The sequence below is a fragment of the Neofelis nebulosa genome, chromosome 13, assembly GCF_028018385.1.
Source record: "Neofelis nebulosa isolate mNeoNeb1 chromosome 13, mNeoNeb1.pri, whole genome shotgun sequence".
NCBI lineage: Eukaryota > Metazoa > Chordata > Mammalia > Carnivora > Felidae > Neofelis > Neofelis nebulosa.
Genome location: NC_080794.1, coordinates 59,061,953 through 59,088,887, shown reverse-complemented (window position 1 = coordinate 59,088,887; position 26,935 = coordinate 59,061,953). Strand labels below are relative to the sequence as shown.

At 37.8% G+C, this 26,935-nt stretch overlaps 1 protein-coding gene across 5 annotated transcripts in view; it reads right to left on the bottom strand.

Moving 5' to 3' along the window:
- TBC1D12 (TBC1 domain family member 12) overlaps window positions 1–26,935 on the bottom strand; it is a 108,909-nt gene that overhangs the window by 34,379 nt on the left and 47,595 nt on the right. For all 5 annotated transcript variants that reach the window (XR_009252467.1, XM_058697227.1, XM_058697226.1 and 2 more), the window contains 2 exons: window positions 12,324–12,439; window positions 214–296 (listed from right to left, as the gene is read on the bottom strand). Coding sequence is in view for 4 of the 5 variants with exons in the window: in XM_058697227.1 (XP_058553210.1) it covers window positions 214–296; window positions 12,324–12,439 (199 nt within the window). In the remaining variant the exon portion in view is untranslated. The remainder of the gene's footprint in view (window positions 1–213; window positions 297–12,323; window positions 12,440–26,935) is intronic.

Here is a 26,935-nt window from a genome sequence, read left to right as displayed (position 1 = left end):
CTCTCTCTGACCCTCCCCCGTTCATGCTCTGTCTCCCTCTGTCTCAAAAATAAATAAACGTTAAAAAAAAAAATTTTTTAAAAAATTAAATAAAATTAAAAAAAGATGAATTTGATCAATCCATTCATCCACCTTCCTGTTGAAATTAACCAACAGGTTAGCTTCCTACTGACATCAGTAAATTAAATACACCGATTGGAGTTAAATTTATACCTCGTTTTTTAGCCTCAGCCACCATTTCATCATATTCTTGTCGGTGACGTAAAGCTTCTTCCACAGATTTGGCAGGAAGATTTCTGGAAAAAAAAGGTTTTAAGTCAATTTTAAAAGATTAACTTTTATTTTTATTTATTTATTTATTTATTTTTTTATTTATTTTTGGGACAGAGAGAGACAGAGCATGAACGGGGGAGGGGCAGAGAGAGAGGGAGACACAGAATCGGAAACAGGCTCCAGGCTCCGAGCCATCAGCCCAGAGCCTGACGCGGGGCTCGAACTCATGGACCGTGAGATCGTGACCTGGCTGAAGTCGGACGCTTAACCGACTGCGCCACCCAGGCGCCCCAAAGATTAACTTTTAAATGTATTAACGTCTTCCTTTTTATAGCCAAATACAAAGAATTTCTAACTTAACCTTTTCATTTCATACCTTAAAGAAGTAAAAGGTTGAAAACACCTCTGCATTTTAGAAAAGCATCAGAATCCAAATTGCTAATATTTGTTATATAAATGTTTTTTTATGTTCTATGTATACATGTTTATAATTATTTAAATATGTCAGATTTCAGACAGTATTTCTAAGTTAAGTGATTAAGCTCACTTACCAGGGTTTTTTTTAGTCAATTTTTTGAGGTATAATTTTCATACAATAAAATGACTGAACATATTTTCAAGAACACAGTTTGGCGAGTTTTAACAAATGTATATAGGAGCACCTGGGTGGCTCAGTCAACAAGCATCCTACTCTTGGTTTCAGCTCAGGTCATGATCTCATGGTTCATGGGTTTGAGCCCTGCATCAGGCTCTGTGCTGACAGTGCAGAGCCTGCTTGGGATTCTCTCTCTCCCTCTCTCTCTCTGTGCTGCTCCCCTGCTCATATTCTCTCTCTCTCTCTCTCTCTCAAAATAAATAAAAACTTAAAAAAAAAAACCCAAATGTATATATACCTGTGCAACCAACATATCAATCAAGATACAAAACAGTCCCATCATTCTATAAAGTTTCCTTATGTCCCCTTTGCACTCAACACTTACCCACCTTAGGCAATCATATCTCTATTCCTATCTCTGTACATTAGCTGGTTGCCTTTTAAAGAATTTCATATAGATTCTTTTGTTCTGGCTTCTTTTACTGAGCATACTTTTGAAACTCATCCATGTTATTCTGCATACTAGTAACGTATTCCTTTTAACTGGTCAGTAGTGTTCTATTTATCCATGTGGATAAGCATTTAGATTATTTCCAGTTGAGGGCCTATGGATAAAGCTACTATAAATATTCACTGCAAGTCTTTGTGTGGGTATCTGCTTTCATTTCTCTTGGGTAAATACCTAGTAATGGAATTCTTGGGTCATATGGTAAGTGCAGGTATACTTTTATAACAAATTGGTTTCTACTTCAGAGTTTTAGGATAACATTGTAACTACAAATTTGATAATCACTTAATCACTTGCATATACTATATTTTGGCTTTAAAATTAATGGCTTCACCTACTTCACAGAGTAGGTGACTTACATACATGACTAAGCAAAAGAAATACATTTAAATATTACCAAATATCCTAATATATCATAATAATGTCCAATTTGAGGAGTCAGGTTTTTAAAATGTTTTTTTAATTATTCATTCATTTATTTTATTTAAAAATGTTTTTTAAGAAGGCTCCATGCCCAATGTGGGGCTTGAACTCACAACCCTGAGGTTGAAGAGTTGCATGCTCTATGACTAAGCTAGTCAGATGTCCCTCAATTTTTTAAATTTTTTTTTAAGTTTATTTATTTGCAGAGAGACAGAGACAGCACAGTTGGGGGGGGGGGTTGCAGAAAGAGAAGGGGACAGAGGATCCAAAGTGGGCTCCATGCTGACAGCAGAGAGCCCAAAGCAGGGCTTAAACTCATAAACCGTGAGATCATGACCTGAGCTGAAGTCAGACGCTTAACCAACTGGGCCACCCAGGCACCCTTTGAATTATTTTCAATAGGCTAGGGTAGGGAAAGATATGTGACAAACTTTCAAATTAAACGTTTTGCCTCTTCCTCTCTTGTCAAGATAGATTCCTCCAGTAGTTGTAACAGAGAGGAATATGGTTGAGACTTCTTCAGGCCATAATGGAATAAGAGGGACCAGGGTTACTCTCTTGCCTTAATTAGAACAATGAAGAGAATATGCTAAGCAATAGTTTTTAGACGTTGGACAATAAGCAGCACAAGACGGTGATCCTTATGAGAAAAACTCTGCAAATGCCTAAGCATACGGCCTGGGACTTTCAGGTCTCAGTGCTGGAAGGAAGTACCCAAAGTCCATTAGTCTTGCTGAGTTGAGGAAACAGAGTTTGGAAGCAAGGAGTATGAATTTTCCAGGAAGGGAGCTACAGAGGAGTCCTCTCAAATTTCTGGCTGAGTACTATTTATGCAGGTGTGTGATTAAACTATGGTATCCAAGGTAAGAAATACTAGAAAGGAATAGGTAGAACATCCTCAAAGATTACACTGAGCCAGCCAGAGTGGAAAGTCGTCCTAACAGATAGGGTATCAAGTGGAATCATTAGGGTATTGGTTCAGTAGTAAGGATACTAGCCCTAAACTAAAGGCTGTTCTGGAACCACTCTAATAATGATTAGATTAAACGGGACAAACCAACTCCAAGGAACTTGGTACCAGACTAAAGCCAAAAAATATTTAAAGGAATACAAAAAGTCCAGCGTCCAACTATGTAAAGTCACAAAATCTAGTATCCAATAAAAATTACCTGGAAGCAAAGAAGCAGGAAAATACAATTTATACTGAAGAAAATAATCAATAGATATAGTGCAGAAGTGTTAGACAAGATTATACCTCAAGGATGATAAAACTGCTGTAATAAATATACTCAAGGAGGTAGAGGGAGAACACAATAAGAAAAGCTCAAGATCCAAATCAAACTTCTACAGATGAAAAGTACAATTTTTTAAAAATGTTTATTTATTTTGAGAGAGAGACAGCGTGCACATGCATATGTGCACAAGCAGGGGAGGGGCAGGGAGAGAGGGAGAGGGAAAGAATCCCAAGCAGGCTTCTGCTGACGTGGGGCTTGACCCCATGAACCATGAGATCATGACCTGTGCCAAAATCAAGAGTCAGATGCTTAACCAACTAAGCCACCCAGGTGCCCCGAAAAGTACAATTTCTAAACTGAAAAACACAAAAGGTGGGACTGACAGGAGATTACAAATTGCAGGGGGAAAAATGTGAGCTTTAAAATAGAATAGAAAGCTATACAAAATGAAATACAAAGAGAAAAAAATACCCCTTGTCAATCCCCTCAAAATAGCCTGAGTTGTGGGATATGAATATCAAGAAACATAATACATGTTTAATTGACTCAGAAAAAAGGGGAGAGAAGGCAGACAAGAAATAGTTGAAAAATAAAGGCTACAATTTTCCCAAAGTTGATACAAAATTACAAATGCAGACACGTTAGTTTCAATGAACCTCAAAGAGAAGGAATATGAGGAAAACCACACCAAAGCATATCATCAAATTCATGAAAAACAGAGATAAAGAAAAATCTTAATAGCTTTCAGAAAATAAAAGAATTCAGACAGCAGACCAGTACTACAAAAAGTGTTAAAAGAACACGCAGTAGAAGGAAATAATACCAGATGGAAATCTAGTTACATAACTTCTTAGAAGATAAAAGAAGGTTTAAAGAAAAAAATAATAAAAATGTATGGAGGGTGTGATTGTTAGTTTTGTGTATCAAACTTTCTCTCCCTCTCTCTCTCTCTGCCTGCTTGCCTGTCTTTGAGCTGGGATATAAGTCTTCTCCTGACTTTGGACTTGAACTGGAAATTACATTATCAGCTTTCCTATTTCTCAGCCTTAGGACTTGAACTGGAACTGGAACATCAGCTCTCCTGGGTCCAGAGCTTGCTGACTACAGATCTTCAGACTTCTCAGTCTCTAAATTCATGACAGCCACTTCCTTCTAATAAATCTCCTTATATACAAATAGGATATATAAAAATAAGAACCTTAATACATGGGGTTTCCACTTCTCTGGAGAACCCTAATACATGGGGTTTATAACATGTACAGTGGAAGTAATAGTACTGTAATGTTCTTATATATGTGAGATAGTATAATATTACTTGAAGGTAGTCCATGAAGAGTTAAGATATATAAACTATAGAGAACTACTAATATTAAAAATATAGGCAATTCATCAATAATAGATGAAATTAAAGGTCAACAGAATATTTTATCCAAAAAAGGCCAAAAAATAAAAAAAAATAGAACCGTGATTGCCATCCTATAATAAAAGACAAATTTCTCCACTTCCTTAGCATCTAGCTTTAAACAGAATTGTTTGTAATAAGATTTAAAGAAAAGGGACTGTGGAATCTCTTGGAAGACTTCCAAAAAGGAAAGTTGACTCAGCTGCAAGAGGCCTTTTATTCCGACCACTTTTGTTCCAATTGCAAGCCCAAAGTCAGCATGAGAGTGAAGTCACTTGCTGAAGGTGATGCAACAGAAAGACATGAACCTGGGTACTCGATGCATGGAGACACCAGACTAGCTCTGAACTGCCCAACTCTGGGCCATGTATATATGAGGGAATAAATCCTTATGTGTTTAGGCCACTATATGGGGGAGTCTCTTATTTGTAGTTGAATGTAATTGCTGAGTGATACACCAGTTACACAATAATAATGCTCTAAAGGGCAGGGACCATTACAAACTTCACCTGACTCCAAACACTTTCAAAATCCATTGAGTTTAGCCCTTACACTAGATTAATTAACCTTATGATTCTGGGGAGCCTGGGCAACTCTTGGGTTTTGGCTCAGGTCATGATCTCGCAGTTTGTGGGTTCAAGCCCCGCAGTGGGCTCCACACTGACGGTGGGGAGCATGCTTGGGATTTTCTCTCTCTGCCCCTCCCCTGCTTGTGTTCACTCTCTCTCAAAATAAGTAAATAAACTTTAAAAACAAAAACCCTTATGATTCCTAGTATTGCCTACCCTTAAACCTTACAAACTGAAGTTGTCCAAAGCTGCTTCTCACCCAGGTCCTAACCAACTGTTAAGCCCAAACCCAGCCATTAAGAGTCTCTCATTTCCTTTTACAAACTATCCTATCTATCTGGATATAGTTTGATACCACAAAAGAATGGATTTCATGCTGTCCAAGTTTCAGATGTTATTACTATATAAAGAAAATAAAAAGTTTATTTATTGTGATGAAAATGAGACCACAGAAAAAAAGAGAAAAAAGCCAAATATAAATCTAGTTTTCAAGTAAACAGTGATCCTGGACTCAGTAATACTGTTTTCTCTTTTGCTCCTCCAGCCCAGACTGTAAGTGCTTTTCTGAAGCTGTTAATCTTTTGACCTCATATCCCCTTCTTTTCCCTTTCTAGCCCTTCTAACAACCTTAATAATAAATTAAGAGTAATAAATTACTCTATTAAAGTCTTTCTTCTTGAAATTACTGTCCTGGTTGTCTGTTTTTCCTGATTGGACTCCGAACTCTTAAGATAACAGAAAATTGTTTCATCTACCTTTAGAGATTTTTTATTTTACCAGGGGAGAAACAGCTTAATTCAAATTTCATTTCCAGTTTTTGAACTACAAATCTACTCTTAAGATATCTCACCAGTTACTACTATTTTCCACCGAAAAGGCTTGATCATTCCCTTCAGTTACAATGCTGCCTGCTGCTCCTGGTATGAATCTTAATGCTTTTTGCACTTCATTCTTTCTTATTTCTTTTCCGTAAGTCTCAATAAAAGACTAGCTTAGACTTAAGGGCACAACTTGGGGGATCTGTTCTTCTATTTACTGAGAAAGTGGAATTAGATCTAAACAGATCTCTCGGGGCGCCTGGGTGGCTCGGTCGGTTAAGCGGCCGACTTCGGCCAGGTCACGATCTCGCGGTCCGTGAGTTCAAGCCCCGCGTCGGGCTCTGTGCTGACAGCTCAGAGCCTGGAGCCTGTTTCGGATTCTCTGTCTCCCTCTCTCTCTGCCCCTCCCCTGTTCACGCTCTGTCTCTCTCTGTCTCAAAAATAAATAAACGTTAAAAAAAAAAAAAAAAATTAAACAGATCTCTCCTCTGCACAACTTTACAGTCCCTCCACATGGCTTAGACCAGTACTAACCCTTGCTGCAATGATAAAAATGTTCTTTCGTGCTGTTAAAATGTAGTAGCCACTAGCTGCATGTAGCTACTGAGCACCTGAAATGTGACTAGTGTGCCTGAGGGAATGACTTTTCTATTTTATTTAACTTTAATTAATTAAATTTAAATTTAGATAGCCACCTGTGCCTAGTTGTTACCATAATGGAGATTCTAGGTCTAGACTCTAGAAAAAGAAGGAACGGTAACTTGCCATCCAGGTCATTTATGTAAGGGAACGGATCTAAATTTGAATAAGCACAAAGATCACAGATTTTAAGTAAACACAAAACTATGCCTCGAAACCATGATTATAAAGGCCTAATTAATTAATAAAAAGAGCACAGTCCCTTTATATGCATTATTGTTTCACTGACACTCACACCTTGGTTTTTCCAGATAACTCCCCAAACTATGTTGACCTAGTCCTGAAAGATTTCGAGAAGAGGCAAACAGATAGCTTTATTTGTGCCAGTCGTAAGTACGTCAGTCTTAGCATGAAATAATTTGCAGGAAGGAGTTAAACACTGTTCAGGAAACAGAACTTTTCAGATAGTCCTATGTCAGGTTTTTCTATTGTGATTTCAGTTTTTTGAAAATGAGTAATTATATATGTACTCCAACACAAAATAGTAAATAAATAATAATTGGCTTATTAATTATTATAAGTCTTGGTATCCCCTTCTTCCAATCATCATAAATGCAAAAACCTTGGTACATAGTACAGAGTACAAATTCAATGGTCCAAACATGAAGAGTCCATATGGTAAACGTCCTAACCAATCTTTGATACTTTGAGGAAGACCAGAATTTTTAGTACCCTAAACTAGACAGTGAATGAATAAAACATAAAAACAAATACATACACAGACTTGTTTTTTTTCTTCCAAAAAAAATCACTAATTTTGCAGTCATTTGCCTAGGGAACTAATTAAAAAAATAGAATTCTTCAGTCTTGAAAATCAAAGGCTGAGTGAATAAAATCAACCAGGAAATACTAAGCACCTCATTCAGTACTCTTAGGCACTCTAAGAAAAAGATATGGTTTACTATTGTCCCTTAGAAAAATGTCAATTAGTTAGGTGGTCAAGAGAAGAAACCATTAATGAATATCTAAGATAGTGGATCATGCTAAAAAACATGCTAAGAACATTTGCTGCTTTTCAAAGCTATCACATAAAAACCTATACCAAAAAAAATTTTTTTTGATGTTTATTTATTTTTGAGACAGAGAATGTGAAAAAGCAGGGGAAGAGCAAAAAGAGGGAGACAGAGGATGGGAAGCTGGCTCCACACAGACAGCAGACAGCCTCATGGGGGGTTCAAACTCAAGAACTGTAAGATCATGACCTGAGTTGATGCTTAAGTCAGATGCTTAATGACTGAGTCACCCAGGTGCCCTTATACTTTACTTTTTTGTCACCTTTTACTTGCACCTTTAAGAATTTCTCCACTTGTTTGGTACTGTGTGTATAGTAACTCAGCCAAGAAGCCAGAAGAGAAAGAGACGTAGCTCTATCCATTGGTGGTTTTAAAAAAAGTCCCATAAGCATCAGTGATTTAAAACATAGAAGAGTGGGGTGCCTGCGTGGCTCAGTTAAGCATCTGACTTAGGCTCAGGTCATGATCTCACGGTTCACGAGTTTGAGCCCCATGTCAGGCTCTGTGCTGACAGCTCAGAGCCTGGAGCCTGCTTCACATTCTGTGTCTCCCTCTCTCTCTGCCCCTCCCCGCTCACGCTCTGTCTCTCTCTCAAAAATAAACATTAAAAAAATTTTATAAAAAAAATAGTAACATAGAAGAGGTTCCTATCAACACAGCTCATATGGATACTCTTACCTTCCTGTCCAAGGCTGGCTTTATTATGAGGTGGGTTAAGGGAGGAGTAGGCAGAGAGAAAATTCCTGTATTTGAAATCTGAGGACTTCAGATGATTAAATACTATAGCTGCTTCATACATAAAGAAGTTTCAACTATAAAAACCTACGCAGCCAATGATTCTGGATGTTTCTGCAAAATTACAGAAGCTAAGAAAAGAAAAGTGGCACCAATTCACAAATTCCCTTTGCAAGGGGAAACTCCTCCTCTCCTCCCATTATCACTGTGATCTATGAAAGAGGAAGTTTCCAACATCAATTTCATGCTGAGGGAAAACTTCTGTCCCTCTCTCCACCCCCTTGCAGATGCCACCTTAACAGAACTTGGCTGCATTCCGAAACAGAACAAAACTACAGATTACGTTAAGTCTCTGCTCCAAATTCTCAGCTTGTGAAGGCAAGGCTGAACTGGCTCAAATATGCTGGCAAATATTCTGAGATAAAGTAGAATTGTCATTTAATATGCAGGTTGCACCCATGCAGTCTCATCTGGTTTTATATTCAATAAAGTGAAAGTTTTCATTCTCACTGGTTCTCTAGATGTATTTATCAATTGCTGAAGTAGAAGGAGGAATGAGTGATTGGGTACTCCCATATGCTAACACTATGGAAAGCTTTTGTTTATTGATTATATAAATGTTAATTCATATAAATCACTTTCTCCCAAAAGACCCCTTCAATTTTAGAAAGGTGAACAAAATTTGTAATTAAATCACAATATCTCAGGGGTACCTGGGTGGCTCAGTCAGTTAAGCATCCTACTTCACTTCAGGTCATGATCTCATGGTTTGTGAGTTCAAGCCCTGCACTGGGCTCTGGGCTGACAGCTCAGAGCCTAGAGCCTGGAGCCTGCTTTGGATTCTGGGTCTCTCTCTCTCTCTCTCTCTCTCTGGGTCTCTCTCTCTCTCTCTGAGTCTCTCTCTCTCTCTCTCTCTCTCTCTCTCTCTCTCTCTCTGAGTCTCTCTCTCCCTCCCTCCCTCCCTCCCTCCCCTGCTCATGCTCTGTCTGCCTCTCAAAAATAAATAAACAGGAAGCCAAAACATAAGAGACTCTTAAAAACTGAGAACTGAGGGTTGATGGGGGGTGGGAGGGAGGGGAGAGTGGGTGATGGGTACTGAGGAGGGCACCTGTTGGGATGAGCACTGGGTGTTATATGGAAACCAATTTGACAATAAATTTCATATTAAAAATAAATAAACATTAAAAAATTTTTTTAAAAAATCACAGCATCTCAGAGCTGAGTGGAACAGTAGCTATCAACTTGAATCTCTGTATTACAGATGAACAAACTCACACAAATAGCATAGAAGCTGTAATATAACTAATATATTAATTTCAGAGAGTACAGTGAAAAAAGTCATTTCTTTCAGTTGTTTATACATTTTTGGTACACTGAGATCCTCTTATAAATTTATTTTGTCTAGTGTACTGTTTCAAGTTCCAATTTCATGGAACTCCTTATATAAGTTATAAGAAAAATTTAATATATTGAAATCACTGAAGGTTGAAGCCAAAGACTTAACTGAATGGAAAAGATAAAGCCTAGAGGCATCTGGTGGCTCAGTCAGTTAAGTGTCTGGTGGCTCAGAGGATGGGAAGCTGGCTCCACACAGACAGCAGACAGCCTGCTGGTCTGGTGGCTCAGTCAGTTAAGTGTCTGACTCGATCTTGGCTCAGGTCATGATCTCATACTTCTTGAGTTCAAGCCCTGCATCACGCTCTGTGCTAACAGCACAGAGCTGGCTTGGGATTCGGAGTCTCCCTTTCTCTGTCCCTCCTCTGCTTGTATTCTCTCTCTAGCTCTCAAAATAAATAAACAAACTTACAAAAAAAAAAAAAAGATAAATCCTAGTCCTAGTCCTTAAAGAATTAGGTAGGTGAGAAGCGGAAATAAGATATTTGCATCCCAAGTGAGGGCAATAAATGAGCAAAGGCATGAAGGCAGGACTTAAAGAAATAGGTTTGGTTGTACATAAAGTGTGGTGTAAAGAAAAATATGGCCCGAACACTAGAACAGAACTTTTTGCATGGTATTTTTATGAACTTCTGGGAAGAAATGAACAGTCCTGGTAAAGAGCTTAATCCATTTTGGATGAATTTTAACAAGTTTAAAAACACTCTTCCAAATGCAGTTATCTACCTGCTCAGCGTCAAGAGTCTGAAAATCTTTAACCAGGTATTCTCTTCTTGCTTATCTGACCACTCTTTGAATTGGCCTGGTTAATTCTCCTCCCTGGCAGCAAGACTGAAATGAAACTTTGACATGTTCTCATAACTGAATTTCAGAAAAACTCTTTAAAATTTTTTTTAAAGTTTATTTGAGAGAGAGAAAGAGAGAGGGAGAGAATATGAGAGTGAGCACGCGTGGGGGAGAGGCAGGGAGAGGGAGAGGGAGAGGGAGAGGGAGAGGGAGAGGGAGAGGGAGAGGGAGAGGGAGAGGGAGAGGGAGAGGGAGAAAGAGAAAATCCCAAGCAGGCTCCACACTGTCAGCACAGAGCCTGATGCAGGGTCCAAACTCACAAATCACGAGATCATGACCTGAGCTGAAATCTAGAGTTTGACCCTTAACTGACTGAGCCACCCAGGCAACCCTTAATTTTTTTTTAAAGTAGGCTCCACACCCAACATGGGGCTAGAACTCATGACCCTAAGATCAAGAGTAGGATACTCCTCTTACTGAGCCAGTCAGGTGCCGCTAAAAAGTTTTTGTTTTTTTTTTTTTAAACCAATGGAAAAATGATATATGAACATATTCAGCAAATCCTTAAAAAGGAGTGTCATGATCACACTTTCTTTAGTATGAAGGAATGTAACAAGAATAAAAAAAAAAAAATGTACTTACGTCCAACCTTTCTTCTCTCAGAATGTCTAAAAAATATTCAATTCAACCTCTGCCTGTTTGGCCCCAGATTCTTTTATTATGCTCCCCATGATAATGGGTGGGAAAAGGTGCAGATCAGGAAAATGACAAGACAGGTTAGGAATTTTTTACACTGGAAGGAAAGAGAAGTCTAGAAGAAAAAGAGTAGATCCAGAGAGCCCAAGAAGGGGGAAGAAGTTAAGAACCAAGGGGTCTTGCTTTAGGGAAGGTGTGTTTTGTATGATAACAAATCAGAGACAGTGTTTTAAAAGAACAGCAGCTTTGTGGAAGGCTGAGATGGGAAGGGCAGAAAAAGGGAAGGGAAGAATTTAAATTGGTTTTGTTGGGTATTTCTACTCTTTGGGGCACCTGGGTGGCTCAGTCGGTTGAGCATATGAGTTCAGCTCAGGTCATGATCTCATTGCTCGTGCATTTGAGCCCCGCATGGAGCCTGCTCCTATCAGTGCAGAGCCCACTTTGGATCTTCTGTCCCCCTCTCTCTGCCCCTTACCCACTTGAGCTGTCTCTTTCTCAAAAACAAAATAATAAAAAATAACATATTCTTCTTTTTAAAGCTTTTCTTTATTTTGAGAGCGAGAGAAGGTGCACGTGTGCACAGAGGAGGGGTTGAGGGGGGACAGAGAGAATCCCAAGCAGGCTCCACGCTGTCAGCACAAAGCTTGATGAGAGGCTCGATCCCATGAACCGCAAGATCATGACCTGAGCTGAAATCAAGAGTCGGACGTTTAACCAAGTGAGCCACCCAGGCGCTTCAAGAATATATTCTTAATAATAGTAAACTAACTAGTTGACAAATCAGTAGTTATTATTTCAAGCTCCCAAATTTCAAAATTTGTCCAAAAGGCAAAGACCAATACATCTTAAGTACCTATTAAATGGCAAGAAAGGAAAAATAAATGCCTTATCTTGTTAAGATAAGGCAGGAGGGTTGAAGTAAGAATAGATATAAAAAGCCATCTAAGATTTATGTTTCATTCATTGGCTTAGAGATACTTCTAGAAAATATGTATAAAGTTTGCACATCAATAATATATTCTTCCTTATTAGTTTTAGGATACATGACTGAGATTTTTAAAATCTTCTTAAAGCCATTTCTGTATTCAATTCTTACATTTTGTGTGAAATAGTAAGCAAAATTAAATTGAAGTTTAAAATATAAACAGTGTGCCTGATGACCACCATAATACTTACGATGGTCGATCCTCAAGAATCAGGGCGGTGGTAGAAAGTGGTTCAAATTCAAAATTCTTACGTCTTGAAGACTGAGGTGGTGGTTTACAGGTCCTCCCTGTTCGTGCTTCATACTCCTAGAAGAGATTAAAATATACTTTATGAGAGTCTTTTCCAATTTTCAGTTTGTATTATTAAATCTGTATCATTAAGAATGTTATACTATTGTAAAAAATATATTGAATTCATACATTAATTTGGTAAAAATATCAGGCAGACAAAAAAAAAGTCACTTTTTTCCCTGAAGCAAACTAAATCATGAGTTTATATTACATATAAAGTATCAAAGTATGTTAAGAGAGAGGGAAGATACAAATGCACTATGTTAATGAGGGAAGGCTTTAGGGTGCCTTCTATGGTATCAGCTACCCAAGTCCAGCTTTGAATAATCTACAATCAGATAAACCTACTTTCTAAACCTTCAGCCAGATCAATAATGGAAATGTTGACACAAGATATAGATAATCCTATTGTAATGCTTTGAAGATCTCTCTCAAAAGTAACACTGAACCTGTAACCAAATACTGGTTTTCAATTTCGACCTACTTTGAATCTAAATACTATAAATCTACCTACTACTCTAAATTTAAACAGCAATTTACCATCATATATTATCTAAAAATATGGCAAAAGATTGTCAAATACATAATTAAAATTAAGACACTATTATTATGGTATTTTTCTAATTCATCTGAACTGATGATCCTACCATTCAAAAAACAACTAAAATTAATTTGACATGTTCTTGGTGGACACCTTTATATTTCTACAGTTGAGCATTTTTTCATAAATGTTCACAGATTTATACTGAAATTATTTCTAGAAATTTAACAAAGAACAATAACAAGCTTACAGGATTATAATTTCCAGAATCCACATTTTCTCCTTTCTAAAAATATAAGTAAATAAAAACAAATCGATCTAGATTTGATCATCTCCAGATAACAAATACAATTTTAATGAAATTCTCAAAGATAACACACAATTTCATGAGTAGATCTGCAAGTCTTTACTGGCAGCTAGAGAAAACATTAATTTAAATGACGAAAATGAAATGCACTTAAAGTGATCAAGTGTTTCACTTACTGCCTGTTTTCCTACCATGGCCTACAATTCTTTTTGTATTACCTTTTCCAACTTCTATTTTCCCCTACCAAATCAAACAGTTGTAAAATAATAAACTGATGGTTCTACCTTTCTTAAAAATGTGATGGTCTTATTGAAGCTTAATCTTCTAATTTGAGATATTTTTTAAAAATTTATGCTGTCTTAATCATTTTCTATAAACTCCAGTTTACTTTACGGTTACTGCCAGTGTTTATAAAGGTTTATATTATTATTTTATAATTCTTTAGTTCTGCATCTCCCCTTCCATCTAATAAATCTATGCTCTGTTAATCTGAGAGCTCCTTCGGATAATTATGCTGGATTTTTAGAGACTTCTTTCTCAAGTTATTTAACACTCTGTATGCCCTTTTTAACTCCCATCCCAAAGAACTATACAGCTTTCAGAGAGTCAAAACGTCATTTTTCTTTTTCATAAATTTTCTTTCCTAACATCTAGGATATATATGTAATTATGATCAATATTTTTTTATTTTAAATGTTTCTTTAAAAATCTTTTCTAATGTTGATTTTTTTTTTGAGAGAGAGAGCGTGCGCGCACCAGCAGGGGAGGGGCAGAGAGAGAGGCAGAGAGAGAAAGAATCCAAAGTGGTCTCTGGGCTACCAGTGCAGAGTCCAACTCAGGGCTGGAACTCACACACAAACATGACATGACCTGAAATCAAGAGTCAGATGCTTAGCAGACTGAGCCACCCAGGCGCTCCATGATCAATGTTTCTTTTCTTTATTACAAACTCAAATATAACAAATCCCCCTTATTGCTAATGTTTTTCTTATTAAAAATCATAGATGCTAGACATACATGAGGTTTCTTTAATCATTTAAATGGCACTCTTTTTTCCTACAATGTGACCTGGTCTCATTGCCAGACAGAATACAGTGAATATCATCCAATGAAGTATTTCCCAAATAAATGCTTTAAACATTTAACACATTTGATCCTTGAAATAAACCTGTGAAGCACTTAACTCACAACAGAGGAAACTAAGGCACAAAGACACACAGACTTGCTTAAGGTCATAAATGGCAGACTGCGTAGCTCCAGAGCCTGGCTTTCTAACAATCTATTACCTTATTACATTAACAGTCAAGTTGCTGTCTCTAACAATTTAAAAGAATTAGATAAAATCATTCAGTGAGAGAATAATGGGGATTTTTAAAGTGGATAGATCAAGCTGACACTATATCACTGATTCAACTAAACATCACAAGAAGACACCAGTTGGTGTCTCCTGTTATGAAGCAATATGAAATATTCTTGTCAAAAGAAAAATCAAAGTTTAATATTATTAAGCCTCTAGAATTGTGCTCTCCAATATGGTAGTCAAAAAAAGTGATAATTGGGGTGCCTGGGTGGCTGAGTCGGTTGAACATCCGACTTCAGCTCAGGTCATGATCTCACGGTTCGTGGGTTCCAGTCCCACACTGGGCTCGCTGCTGTCAGTGAAGAGCCCGCTTTGAATCTCCTGTCCCCCACATCTATGCCCCTCCCCAGATCTCTCTTTCTCTCTCTCTCAAAAATAAATTTAAAACATTTTTAAAAAAGAAGTGATAACCAACTATGTCACATATGCTTAAATATACATTAAAAAAACATCAAGGGATCTGAACTATGAGGAGGTTCTCCTATGGAGGACGGGACTAGGAATGAAGGAGATTTGTTTTACTTTAACATATTCAGTATTATCTGAATTTTCTTACAAGAAAAAATAAAGTATTTTGTAAGAGAGATCATTTACAGTCATGGTCGATAATGGACAAAGATTTTACTGAAGAGGTAGGAGCAGAATTGGGGCAAAAATGATGGGTATTAATTCCACAGGCAGAAAGGACTGGAAAGAACAAGTCAGAGGGAAGGGGTGGGGAAGCAAAGGCATAGATCAGGGAAACACATTAATTTCACTGAATATGGAAAAGGATGAGAAATAAGGCTGGAAACATGTAGGCTAAATTATGGAATTTTCCATTCATATAAATATTTGGAATTCATAAGCAAAATGGAGAGCCACTGAAAGTCTAGATAAAGCCTACCTTCTTTCTTATTTTTTTTAAAGTAGGCTCTATGGCCAATGTGGGGCCTGAACTCAGAACCCCAAGCCCAAGAGCTGCATGCTCTACTGACTGAGGCAGTCAGGTACCCCTAAAGCCATTAAAAATTAACCGAATAAGTACACATTTAATATAAAAGGTGACACAAAAAGAGGTACCTAAATATCATCTATGTATCTACCTTACAAATGAGCTTTATACACAATTGTCATTCAAGAATTTTTCACAAGAAAGAAGTTGTAGGTCTTGCATTTCCCATCAGACATCCTTAGCATAAAAATGCTTTGAGATTCTAGAGGGTTATGAACAAAAAAACCTTAGAAACACAGTATCAATCCGGCCCTAAATTAAAACAGCATAGATTTATAGACCCGAATGACTCAAATATTAATTTGAGTTGAACTAAAAATGCTACTCTAATGTGATTAAAGTTACAAATTATATTAGAAATAGTAAAATATTAATAAGCATCAGTACTTTCAAAATTGATCACATGATGATATCCTTTAGTTAGGTTTTTTTTTTTTTTCAATCACATATAACAAAAACCCAACTCAAACAGACGTAGGCAAATTTATCAGATCACAGCACTGAATATTCCACACACTTAGCTAACTTTGGTCTTTGACCAAGAGGTTCTGCCAGTCTCTCAGCCATGTCCTCTGAGTGTGGGCTTCATCGAGAGGCTGGCTTGCTGCTCACAGAAATGAATGCAGCAATGCCAGTTGTCACATCCTTATGATGTAACTTTCAAAGATCCCTCAGCTGCTCTTCTAGTAACTCTCAGAAAAGAGAACTTCCTGGAAGTTCTCAGTAAATATCTCACTCCATAAGCATCAGTGACCTCATCAATGAGTCCATCAGAGCCTGTAGCTGAGGCAGATCACATGACTCTCAAGTAACTCTTGAGTCCAGGGCAGTAGGCAGTCACAGTGCTCACATGATGGAAAAGTAGTTGAAACAATATATCATGGATGGAATTCACTTTAATTCCACGTGTATCATGTCGTAAAAATTCCCCATATGTTTCTTCAACAGAAGTTTAATAATGAGCTAAGCACTGGTAATTTTAGAGGCTATAAAGGAATTTTACAATATTAAAGAGCAACTGGAAATATAGTCCAAGGAAATCACGTAAATAATGCTATCTACAGTACATCCACTGTCTGAAAATACTGTTAAGACTCTGCCTCATTTTCTGGCAAAAAAAAAAAAATCAGTTTTAACTGACCTATTTTATGAGTAGTTGCCAAATATGAGAAAAGAAATATTTAATATATGCAATGTATTTCTATGGGATGTTGTAATTAAGCCTGTTTATTATTTTTATCATTTAATTTGTTCTTTGTTTTTCACTCAAAAAAATCTGTCCTATGCAATATGTTTAACTGCAGTAACTAGTACAGTAGGTGAACTAATGCTGAGGGCAGGCGGGCAAATATCTGTAGAATAATTTATTCTGCTACTACAAAAAATCTGCATCAGACAAGCAATAAATTCTAAGCCTGATCAAAAGATGGTACTTAATTGTCGTTATTTCCATGAATGTAAAGTAGAAAAACTGTCTTACAATTCCAAGGTATGGAGATACTCTATACACATAAAGAGAAAAGATGTTTTTCCACAAAATAATCTCTCAGAAAACAGGTAGCATATTTGCTAATAAACATCTCTCATATTATAGGTGCTTTCTATTAATTTTGAACAGCAAAGTACAATTTGGAGAAGACACATTATCCTGAAGTTACCTCAATCAATGCTAATCTGGAAGGTCACCTGTTGATCAGTGAGTTTTGTTGTTTGCTTAACTGGAGTAGAAGAAACTGAATGTAAAGTAAGGATTTCTGGAGGTATAACCATCCAACTGCAAACTACCGTAAAGAGCCTTTAAACATAACCTTAAAAAGCAACATACTAAGAGACTTTGTTGCAGAGATGATAATTTTATAGCTATGGAACAAATAAAAGAAAAAATGTAATGCATTTGGAAATTTAAGACTTGAGACAAAATTTCTCATAAGATGATAATACATAGAATCAAAAAGCACTGTATCTTCTATACCTTGAACAAGAGTGAATGTGCTCTGGGGTTAGAGACTTCAAAACTGGTCACAGTGATGCTGAACATATTGATGTCAAAGATGTATACAACAGTTTGAATAAAAAAGCACTATTTCTTTCTTTTAAGTTTGAGAGAAAGAGAGCATGTGCGTGCAGGAGGAGCAGAGAGAGAGAGAGGAGAGAGCAAATCCGTGGTGACAATAAAGAATGCCAGGCTCAGTCTCACAAACCAGGAGCTCATGACCTGAGCTGAAACCAAAGTCACATGCTTAACCAACTGAGCCACCAGGTAACCCCAAAGCACTATTTCTTAATACACTATTTTATATACTATGTGATTTGAATATGTAATTAGAAATTTAAATAAGCATTTTACTTACATCTATATTCCTAAAAATTATACACACATACCAACACACGTTGGCCAATTCTTCAGAAACATAGGTAGATTCCCCTTTGGTGGACTAGGTAATTCATACCAACTTTCTTGGTGAAAACAACCTTTGTGACAATCCCTGACAAAGGGGAAACAAGGCAAGCTTAATGATCACCCCATTGTGCATGAAGGCTATTCTGGACATCAGTACAGAAAGGGAAAATTCAAACAAAAACTGGCTGTTAGTTTAGAACAGCAGAAGGAGGCCGAAGTTTGTGTGCCAGAGTAGCAGAAAAGAAAACACTCCACTGAGAAAGAACTCTAGGAATCTGTATAGGAGTCCTGTTGAGTCTTCACCTGAATACTAACCTGTACATATGGTAAGGCCAAACACAAGTCTGGGAAAAAAACAACTATTGGGGAAAGAGCAATTACCTGGGAACAGTAAGCAAAACAGTCCCCCAGAGCTCATTCAGGGATGAGAAGTATTCATATTCCCACCAACCAAAATGTGAAGTCATCACTGAATACACAGGCCATTTAGGAGAGACCTAAATATTCACACCCATCTGAAACTATGCAAGTCAGAAGAGAATGGACAAATCTTTAAATGCTGAAAGAAAAAAAATAATAAAACAAGGGGGGGGGGTGAACCGTGCTGACTTAGAATTCTATACCAAGAGAAAAGATCTTTCAAAAATGAAAGTGTAGCATAGGGAGCCCAGCAGGCTCAGCTGGTAGAGCATGTGACTCTTATTCTTGGTGTCCTGAGTTCAAGCCCCACACTGGGCAGAGTTTACTTAAAAAAAAAAAAAAAAAAAAAAAAGAGAGAGAGAGAGAGAGAGAGAGAGAGTGCGCGCACGCATATTAACATTTTTTTCAAACAAACAAAACCCCAGAATCTGAGATCAGTAGACCTGAACTAGAAGATATTTTAAAGGGCATTTTTCAGGGGTGCCTGGGTGGTGACTTAGTGGGTTAAACATCCAACTCTTGGTTTTGCCTTAGGTCATGATCTCACGATTATGGAATCAAGCCCCAAGTTGGGCTCCACGCTGACAATGCAGGAGCCTGCTTGGAGTTCTCTCTCTCCCTCTCTCTCTGCCCCTCCCCTGCTCATGCTCTCTTGCTCTCTCTCAAAATAAACAAACATTTAAAAAATTTTTTTAATGTTTATTTAATTTTGAAGGAAAGAGAGACAAAGCTTGAGCAGGGAAGGGGCAGAGAGAGAGGGAGACACAGAATCCAAAGCAGGCTCCAGGCTCTGAGCTGTCAGCACAGAGGCCGACATGTGGCTCGAACTCACGAACCGTTGAGATCATGACCTGAGCTGAAGCTGGATGCCTAACTGACTGAGCCACCCAGGCGTCCCTAACATTTTTTTAAAAAAGGGGGAAAGAATATATCATATGAAAAGATGAGTTTACACAAAGAAATGAAAAGCACCAAAATAGTAAATATGGAAAAATATAAGACATTTTGGAAGACATGAAGAATTTAAAAATGTTAAAGGATATATGACTACTTAGAGCAAAAATATTATCAATTTATTAAGGGGTTTACAGCAGAAAAATCAGAAGGGAAAGAATGGCAATATACTGTTATTACATTGTATTCAAATTGAGAGTAGATTGTGATAAAGTATCACAAACCCAACTTCATCAGTTCTCAACAATGTCCCAGAGATGCTTCCACGGAGTCTGTAAAGTCAAATCTGTATTCTTAATAGTTTGTCAACGTACTAACATGAGCTCTAATGGTGCTAAAGCAATGTTAAATATAACTAGCACAAATCAAGGCAATGGCACGAAACTACTACTAATCACTGTATTCTCTGTGGCATGCACTCAAAGTTAAAAAACTAAAGGGGAATAGATAGAGTAGGTCTGGCCAGTTTAAGAATGTCTATGATTAAACAGTAAATATCACTTATTATAGGTCAAGGTTTAATATAATTAACATCTCTTTAATATTCTATGTGATAAAAGGAGACATATACATAAGGAACTTCTGCTGCACACGAAGTACAATGGTTGTCTAGAGAAAAAGCATTTGTCCAGTTATTTGAGTGACAAACTGGACAAACCTCTTTTATTATGGGCACTATTTTTAATTAAAAGAAAAACTGATAGCAAGTATAGTTATTCAGAATTGAGTATCTGGTAGACATTTCCTCAAATTTGTATAAAGTAGGCACTTCATCTCCATGGTATTCCTCCAAAACAAACAAACAAACAAAAAACATAACCCCAGTCAAGTCATGGGGAAATCATCAAACAAACCCAAACTGTAGACGTGACATAATAAACACATATATTTGGTCTGTTTCCTGGCACACAGCTCCTAAAACCCTTGCAATCTCCTAAAAAAGTGGCTTTTAGTATGCTAATGAGGTGATAGCTGAAGTCTCCTGGATATCCTCAGGATCAGAGCTGGTTGTCAGGGAGACCAAGTACTGACAGGGTTAGAACTTTCAGCCCCCTCCCCACCACCCCCACCCCCACCCCCCATCTCTGGAGAGGGGAGAGGTGCTGGAGGTTGAGTCAATCACTAATGACCAATGATTCAATCCATTATGCCTACACAATGAAGACTCCCCCCAAAACTCTAACAAACGGCTCAGAGTGTTTCTGTGTTAGTGAACATACGGGCATGTAGGAAGTGATGCACCTGGAGAGATCATGGATGCTCCATGCCCCTTCCATATACCTTGCTCTATGTATCTCTTTCATATGATTATTCATGAGTTGTATCCTTTTATAATAAACTGGCAATCTTAGTAAGTAATCTGTTTTCCTGAGTTCTGTGAGTCATTCTAGCAAATTATCAAACCCAAGGAAGGAATCCTGGGAGTCTGCAATTCTTTGGTCTATAGTTCTTTGGTCAGAAGTACTAGAAGCCTGAACTTGCAATTGGCTTCAGAACTGGGAGGCAGTTGGGGCGCCTGGGTGGCTCGGTCAATTAAGCATCTGACTTCGACTCAGGTCATGATCTCAAAGTTCCTGAGTTTCAGCCCCACGCTGATAGAGAAAAATCTGTTATAAGATGGCTGACAAGACTGATAGGGGAATTCCAGTCCCTGCCTGAAGACTCCCCTTCCGGGTTTTTCTTACTACTGGGTTTTTCTTCCCACCCTGCTTGCCAGGCTAGAACAGACCGTATATTGTCCCCTCTGCTTATGCTCGAAGCTCAGACCTCTGGAGAGTAATCTCCTCTGAGCCCACCAGTATAAAATAAATCTCCTGCCTTCCAAGATCTCCTAGTGTCTCTTGGTTCTTCTGCTTGGTGATCCAGACCAGTTTCTGTAACATGTCAGGCTCTGTGCTGTCAGCTCAGAGCCTGGAGCCTGCTTCGGATTCTGTATTTCCCTCTCTGTCCCGTTCCCCCTCCCCCCCCCCTCCCCCAACTCCGGCTGTCTGTCTCTCTCTCAAAAATAAACATTAAAAAAAATTTTAAAAAGGGGCACCTGGGTGGCTCAGTCAGTTGAGCATCCAACTTCAGCTCAGGTTATGATCTCACCACTTGTGAGTTCAAGCCCTGCGTTGGGCTCTATGCTGACAGCTCAGAGCCTGGAGCCTGCTTCAGATTCTGTGTCTGTCTCCCTCTGCCCCTCTCCCACTCACACTCTGTCTCTCTCTCTCTCTAAAATAAATGAAAACATTAAAAAATTTTTAATAAAAAAAAAAGTGAGAGGCTGTCTTGTAGGGCTGAGCTCTTAACCTGTGGAATCTGACCCTCACTCCAGGTAAATAGTGTCAGAATTGAACTGAATTGTAAGACACCCAGCCGGCATCAAAAAATTGGTCAGAGGGGCGCCTGGGTGGCGCAGTCGGTTAAGCGTCCGACTTCAGCCAGGTCACGATCTCACGGTCCGTGAGTTCGAGCCCCGCGTCGGGCTCTGGGCTGATGGCTCAGAGCCTGGAGCCTGTTTCCGATTCTGTGTCTCCCTCTCTCTCTGCCCCTCCCCCGTTCATGCTCTGTCTCTCTCTGTCCCCAAAATAAATAAAAAACGTTGAAAAAAAAAAAAATTGGTCAGAATAGGGGAAAAATTCTACACAGTTGGTGTCAGAAATATTGAGGGTAGAGAAAAAATAGTGGAGTTTTTCTTTTAGCAACATACATGAAAATATCTGACCTCTCAAAAGCGTCAAGGGCATAAAAACAAGGAAAGATTGAGAAACTGTCAAAGGGCAAAAAGACGTAGAAACGTTATAACAAAATACAATGTAGTATTCTGAATTGGATCCTGAAACAGTAAAAGGACATAAGTAGAAAAACTGGTGAAATCCAAATGAAGTCTGGAGTTCAGTTAACAGCAGTATACCAATGTTAGTTTCTTAGTTTTGACAAAAGTCCAGAATAATGCAAGTAATATTAGCATTAATGAAAAATTAATGACTATATAGGAATTCTCTGTACTTTCTTCTCAACCTTCTATAAATCTAAAGCAATTCCGACATAAAGTTTATTAAAACAAACAAAAAAGGATAAAGTGATCTAGTGATTTCAAGGAAAGCAACTGAAAGTAATTATTGCCAACAATATAAGTCAACCTTTCAAGTCAAACTAAAATTCTGCAAAACCTGTAAATGCCACCATCTGTTTGACAGTTTCCAATAAAATTTTCAGATGAAATCGGTGGTGATATTACTGTAATTGTTAAAAACTGTATAAGAAAATGTTACAACATTGAAATGATCTGCAATATAGTAAACCAGTATCTTCCAAATGATCAATGTGTGATATTATGAAACCACATACAGAGAAAAACATCCAAAGTGCAAGAGAGACCAATGGATTTTAATGTAACAGAGTTATAAAGTTTCAGGTTCCACAATATAACTTACCTTTAAGAAACTACCACTTGATGAGTCTGAATGTACCAAAGAATATCCACAATTATCTGAAAAGGCTATTAAAATGCTCCTCCCTTTACAGTTGTTAAAAAGAAAACCACAGGCCCAAAATGGAGTCACTTAGGCCACTCAATGACTTGACCTAACCTGACTACCGTTTCCACCTGCCCCAGAAACTTAGTATAATTGGTCAGGAATTTTCTGCTCAGCACCAAAGAGGTAATCTGTCACATGGGCCCTCACCATTCCCCTAAAGGAAGATGAAGTAATCTGCATGATAAGACCCCTTAAGGGTCTTTCTTCCCTAAAGAAAGGCAACCAGGCCTAAAACAATCCTTTCTTTTCTTTTGCTAATAACATCTTGACCCACTACTCTCTTTCCTATAAAAACCCTCCATTTTTATACAACTCCTCAGAGTTCCCCTCTACTTGCTGAATGGGATGCTATTCAATTCATAAATCACTTAAATAAAGCCAATTAGATCGGCTGAATTTTGTTTTTTTAACACTGTCTCATTATCTGTTTGAAGCCCGATTTCTTCACACATGTAATCTAAAATAACATATAGCAAGAAATTGAAAGCAGCCAGCCTTCTTTATTAAACCAGACTTTGAAGAGATATGAAAAAAATGTAAAATAATGTCACTCTTCCCACTAGTTTTAACATACTTGTAAAACAGAGTTAACATGTTACTTACACTACCATGTAATGACTTTATTATCATTATTTTAAATGAATAAATACTTCATTTCAGTTTTAATTTTGGGTATAAGAACTGATAATCACCTGAAGCAAAAAGTCTTTGAGGTCTTACTAATAACTACAAATCCAAAGGAGTTGTGAAATTAAAACATTTGAGAACTGTCAAGTCAACCACTGAAAATCTAAAACAAAAGTATATGTAATAAACTAATGGAAAGAAAATGGAGTACTAAAAATACTCACTTAATCCAAAAGAAGGCAGGAAAAAAGAAAAAAAGAAACAAAGACCAGATGGAACGATTTGAAAAGAAATAGCAAAATGGTAAATTCAAAAAAGAGTCACATCGATAACGACATTAAATGACATTCATTTATAAAAAGCAAAACTTACCAAACAGTATACAAAATATTTAAATATATGTTATATAAGAAACCCACTTTAAATATAAAGATCAATAAAAAGAAAAAGGATAGAAAAACAAATATCATGCAAACACTAACTGAAAGCAAGCTGCAGTGGCCAAAGTCAGACAAAAATTTAATAGGTTGATTCAGCAAGAAGACAAAAACAAAGCTTCAAAACACATGGAGCAAAAGGAGAAACGGAGAAGTAGATTATGGTGGAGATTTTATTACTACTGTCTCAGTAATTCATAGAACAAACAAAATCAGCAAAATTATATAGGACTCAAACAACACTATCTTTTTTTTTTTTTTTTTAACGTTTATTTATTTTTGAGACAGAGAGCTACACAGCATGAACAGGGGAGGGTCAGAGAGAGAGGGAGACAGAATCTGAAGCAGGCTCCAGGCTCTGAGCTGTTGGGCACAGAGCCCGACGCGGGGCTCGAACTCACAGACCGCGAAATCATGACCTGAGCTGAAGTCGGGTGCTTAACCGACTGAGCCACCGAGGCGCCCCTCAAACAACACTATCTTCCAACATGACCTAACTGACATTTATAGAATGCTCCCCCAGCGTCTTCAGAATACACAATCTTCCCAAGTGCACAAGGAATATTCACTAAGACAAGCTATGTCCTGGGCATAAAACAAGTCTCAGTGTGCCTGGGTGGCTCAGTTGGGTTGAGCGTCTGACTTCGGCTCAGGTCATGATCTCATGGTTTGCGGTTTCAAGCGCCACATCGGGCTCTGTGCTGACAGCTCAGAGCCTGGAGTCTGCTTCGGATTCTGTGTCTCCTTCTCTGCCCCTCCCCCACTCATACTCTGTCTCTCAAAAATAAACATTGGGGGAAAAAAGTAAAAAAAAAAAAAAAAAAACAAAACAAGTCTCAAATTGAAAAGGACTGTAACTGCATAATGTATATTTTATGACCATAATGGAATTAAATTAAAAATCATTTATAGAAACTTTTCTGGCAAATTCTGAAAAACCTGAAAATTAAAAAAACACTTCTAAATAATCATTAGTAAAATAAATAACAGAAAGAGAAAACATTTTAAATGGAATGAAAAATGAAAATAATGAAACCTGTGGAACACAGTTAAAGCAAGGTTACAATAAAATTTATAGCTTCGGGGCGCCTGGGTGGCTCAGTCGGTTAAGCGTCCGACTTCGGCTCAGGTCGTGATCTCGCAGTCCGCGAGTTCGAGCCCCACGTCAGGCTCTGTCCTGACAGTTCAGAGCCTGGAGCCTGTTTCAGATTCTGTGTCTCCCTCTCTCTGACCCTCCCCCGTTCATGCTCTGTCTCTCTCTGTCTCAAAAATAAATAAAGGTTAAAAAAATTAAAAAAAAAAATTTATAGCTTCATACACTTACATTAAAAGGATGAAAGCCCTAAAATCAATGATGCATCTTAAAAAACTAGAGAAAAAGAACTCTAAAGCAAGAGCAAAGAAGTAAACAATGAACAACAGAAATAAATGAAATAAAAAACAGAAAGAAGAGGTAAAAATCTATGAAACTAAAGGTATTTATTTTATTTTATTTTAGAGCATGTATGAGCGGGGAGCTGGGGAGGGGGCAGAGGGAGAGAGAGGGAATCTGAAGCAGATTCTAAGGCTCAGCATGCATCCCAATGTGCAGCCCAATGAGGGGCTGGACCCCACGACCTTGAGATCATGATATGAGCCAAAATCAAGAGTCAGACACTCAACCGAGCCACCCAGGTGCCTCATTGCTGATTTTTTAAAGTAAATAACTTTATTTTAAATATCTCTGTCCTCCCTCATTCATTCTCTCTCTCTTCCTCTCTCTCTCAAAATAAATAAATATACATTTTTTTAAAAAAATCAGTGCAATTGGAGAGCCTGGGTGGTGGCTCAGTCGGTTAAGCGTCCAACTCTTTGTTTCAACTTAGGTCATGATCTCACAGTTTCATGAGTTTGAGCCCCACATTAAGCTCTGTGCTGGCAGTGCAAAGCCTGCTTGGGAGTCTCTCTCTTCCTCTCTCTCTGCCTCTCCCCAGCTTGTGCTGTCTCTGTCTCAAAATAAATAAACTAAAAAGAAAAAAAAAATCCATGCAATTGATAAACTTCTGGTAAAACCAGTCAAGAAAAAAGAGAAGACACAAACTACAAAAATCAGAAATGTAAGAGAGAGAATCTCTATTCATATTCATATCACATATCCAGTAAACATTAATAGGATAAGAGAATATGAACAATTTTATTCCAACAAATTCAACAACAGATGAAATGTAAAAATCTCTTGAAAGACATGCACCAAAACTGACTCAAAAAGAAAAACTTCATAGCCCTATATCAATTAAAATTTATATATACATATATATTTTTTAAGTTTATTTATTTAGAGAGAGTGCACATGCGTGCATGAGCAGCAGTGGGGCAGAGAGAGAGGGAGAGAGAATCCCAGTAGGCTCTGTCAGCGTGAAGCCTGCCCAAAATGGGGCTCATTCTCATGAACCATGAGATCATGACCTGAGCCGAAATCAAGAATGGGCCACTTAACTGACTGAGCCACCCAGGTGCCCCTATAAATTTGTATCTAAAAATTTATTCAACAACAACAAACCTTCATGTTTGGTTTATGTCCGTGGTTCTCAACTAGAGTCGACTTTGGCCCCCAGCAAACACTGGCAACATTTAGACACTTCTGGTTGCCATGACTTGGGAGGGGGGTGGAGCGTGGCTACTGGCATCTAGTGGGTAGAGGCTGGAATGGTGGTAAATATCCTACATTACAGAGGGAAGTCCACACAACAATTACAAGGCCTAAAATGTCGACAGCACTGAGGTTGAGCAACTTTGCCTTTGATAATTTCACTGGCAAATTCTATCAAACATTTAAGGAAGAAATAACATCAGTTCTGCACAAATTCTTTCATAATAGGGGGGAAAATCATTCTCAACGCATTCAATGATGGCCAGCATTATCCCAAAACCAAATTCAAACAAAGGTGTTAAAAGAAAATTACAGGA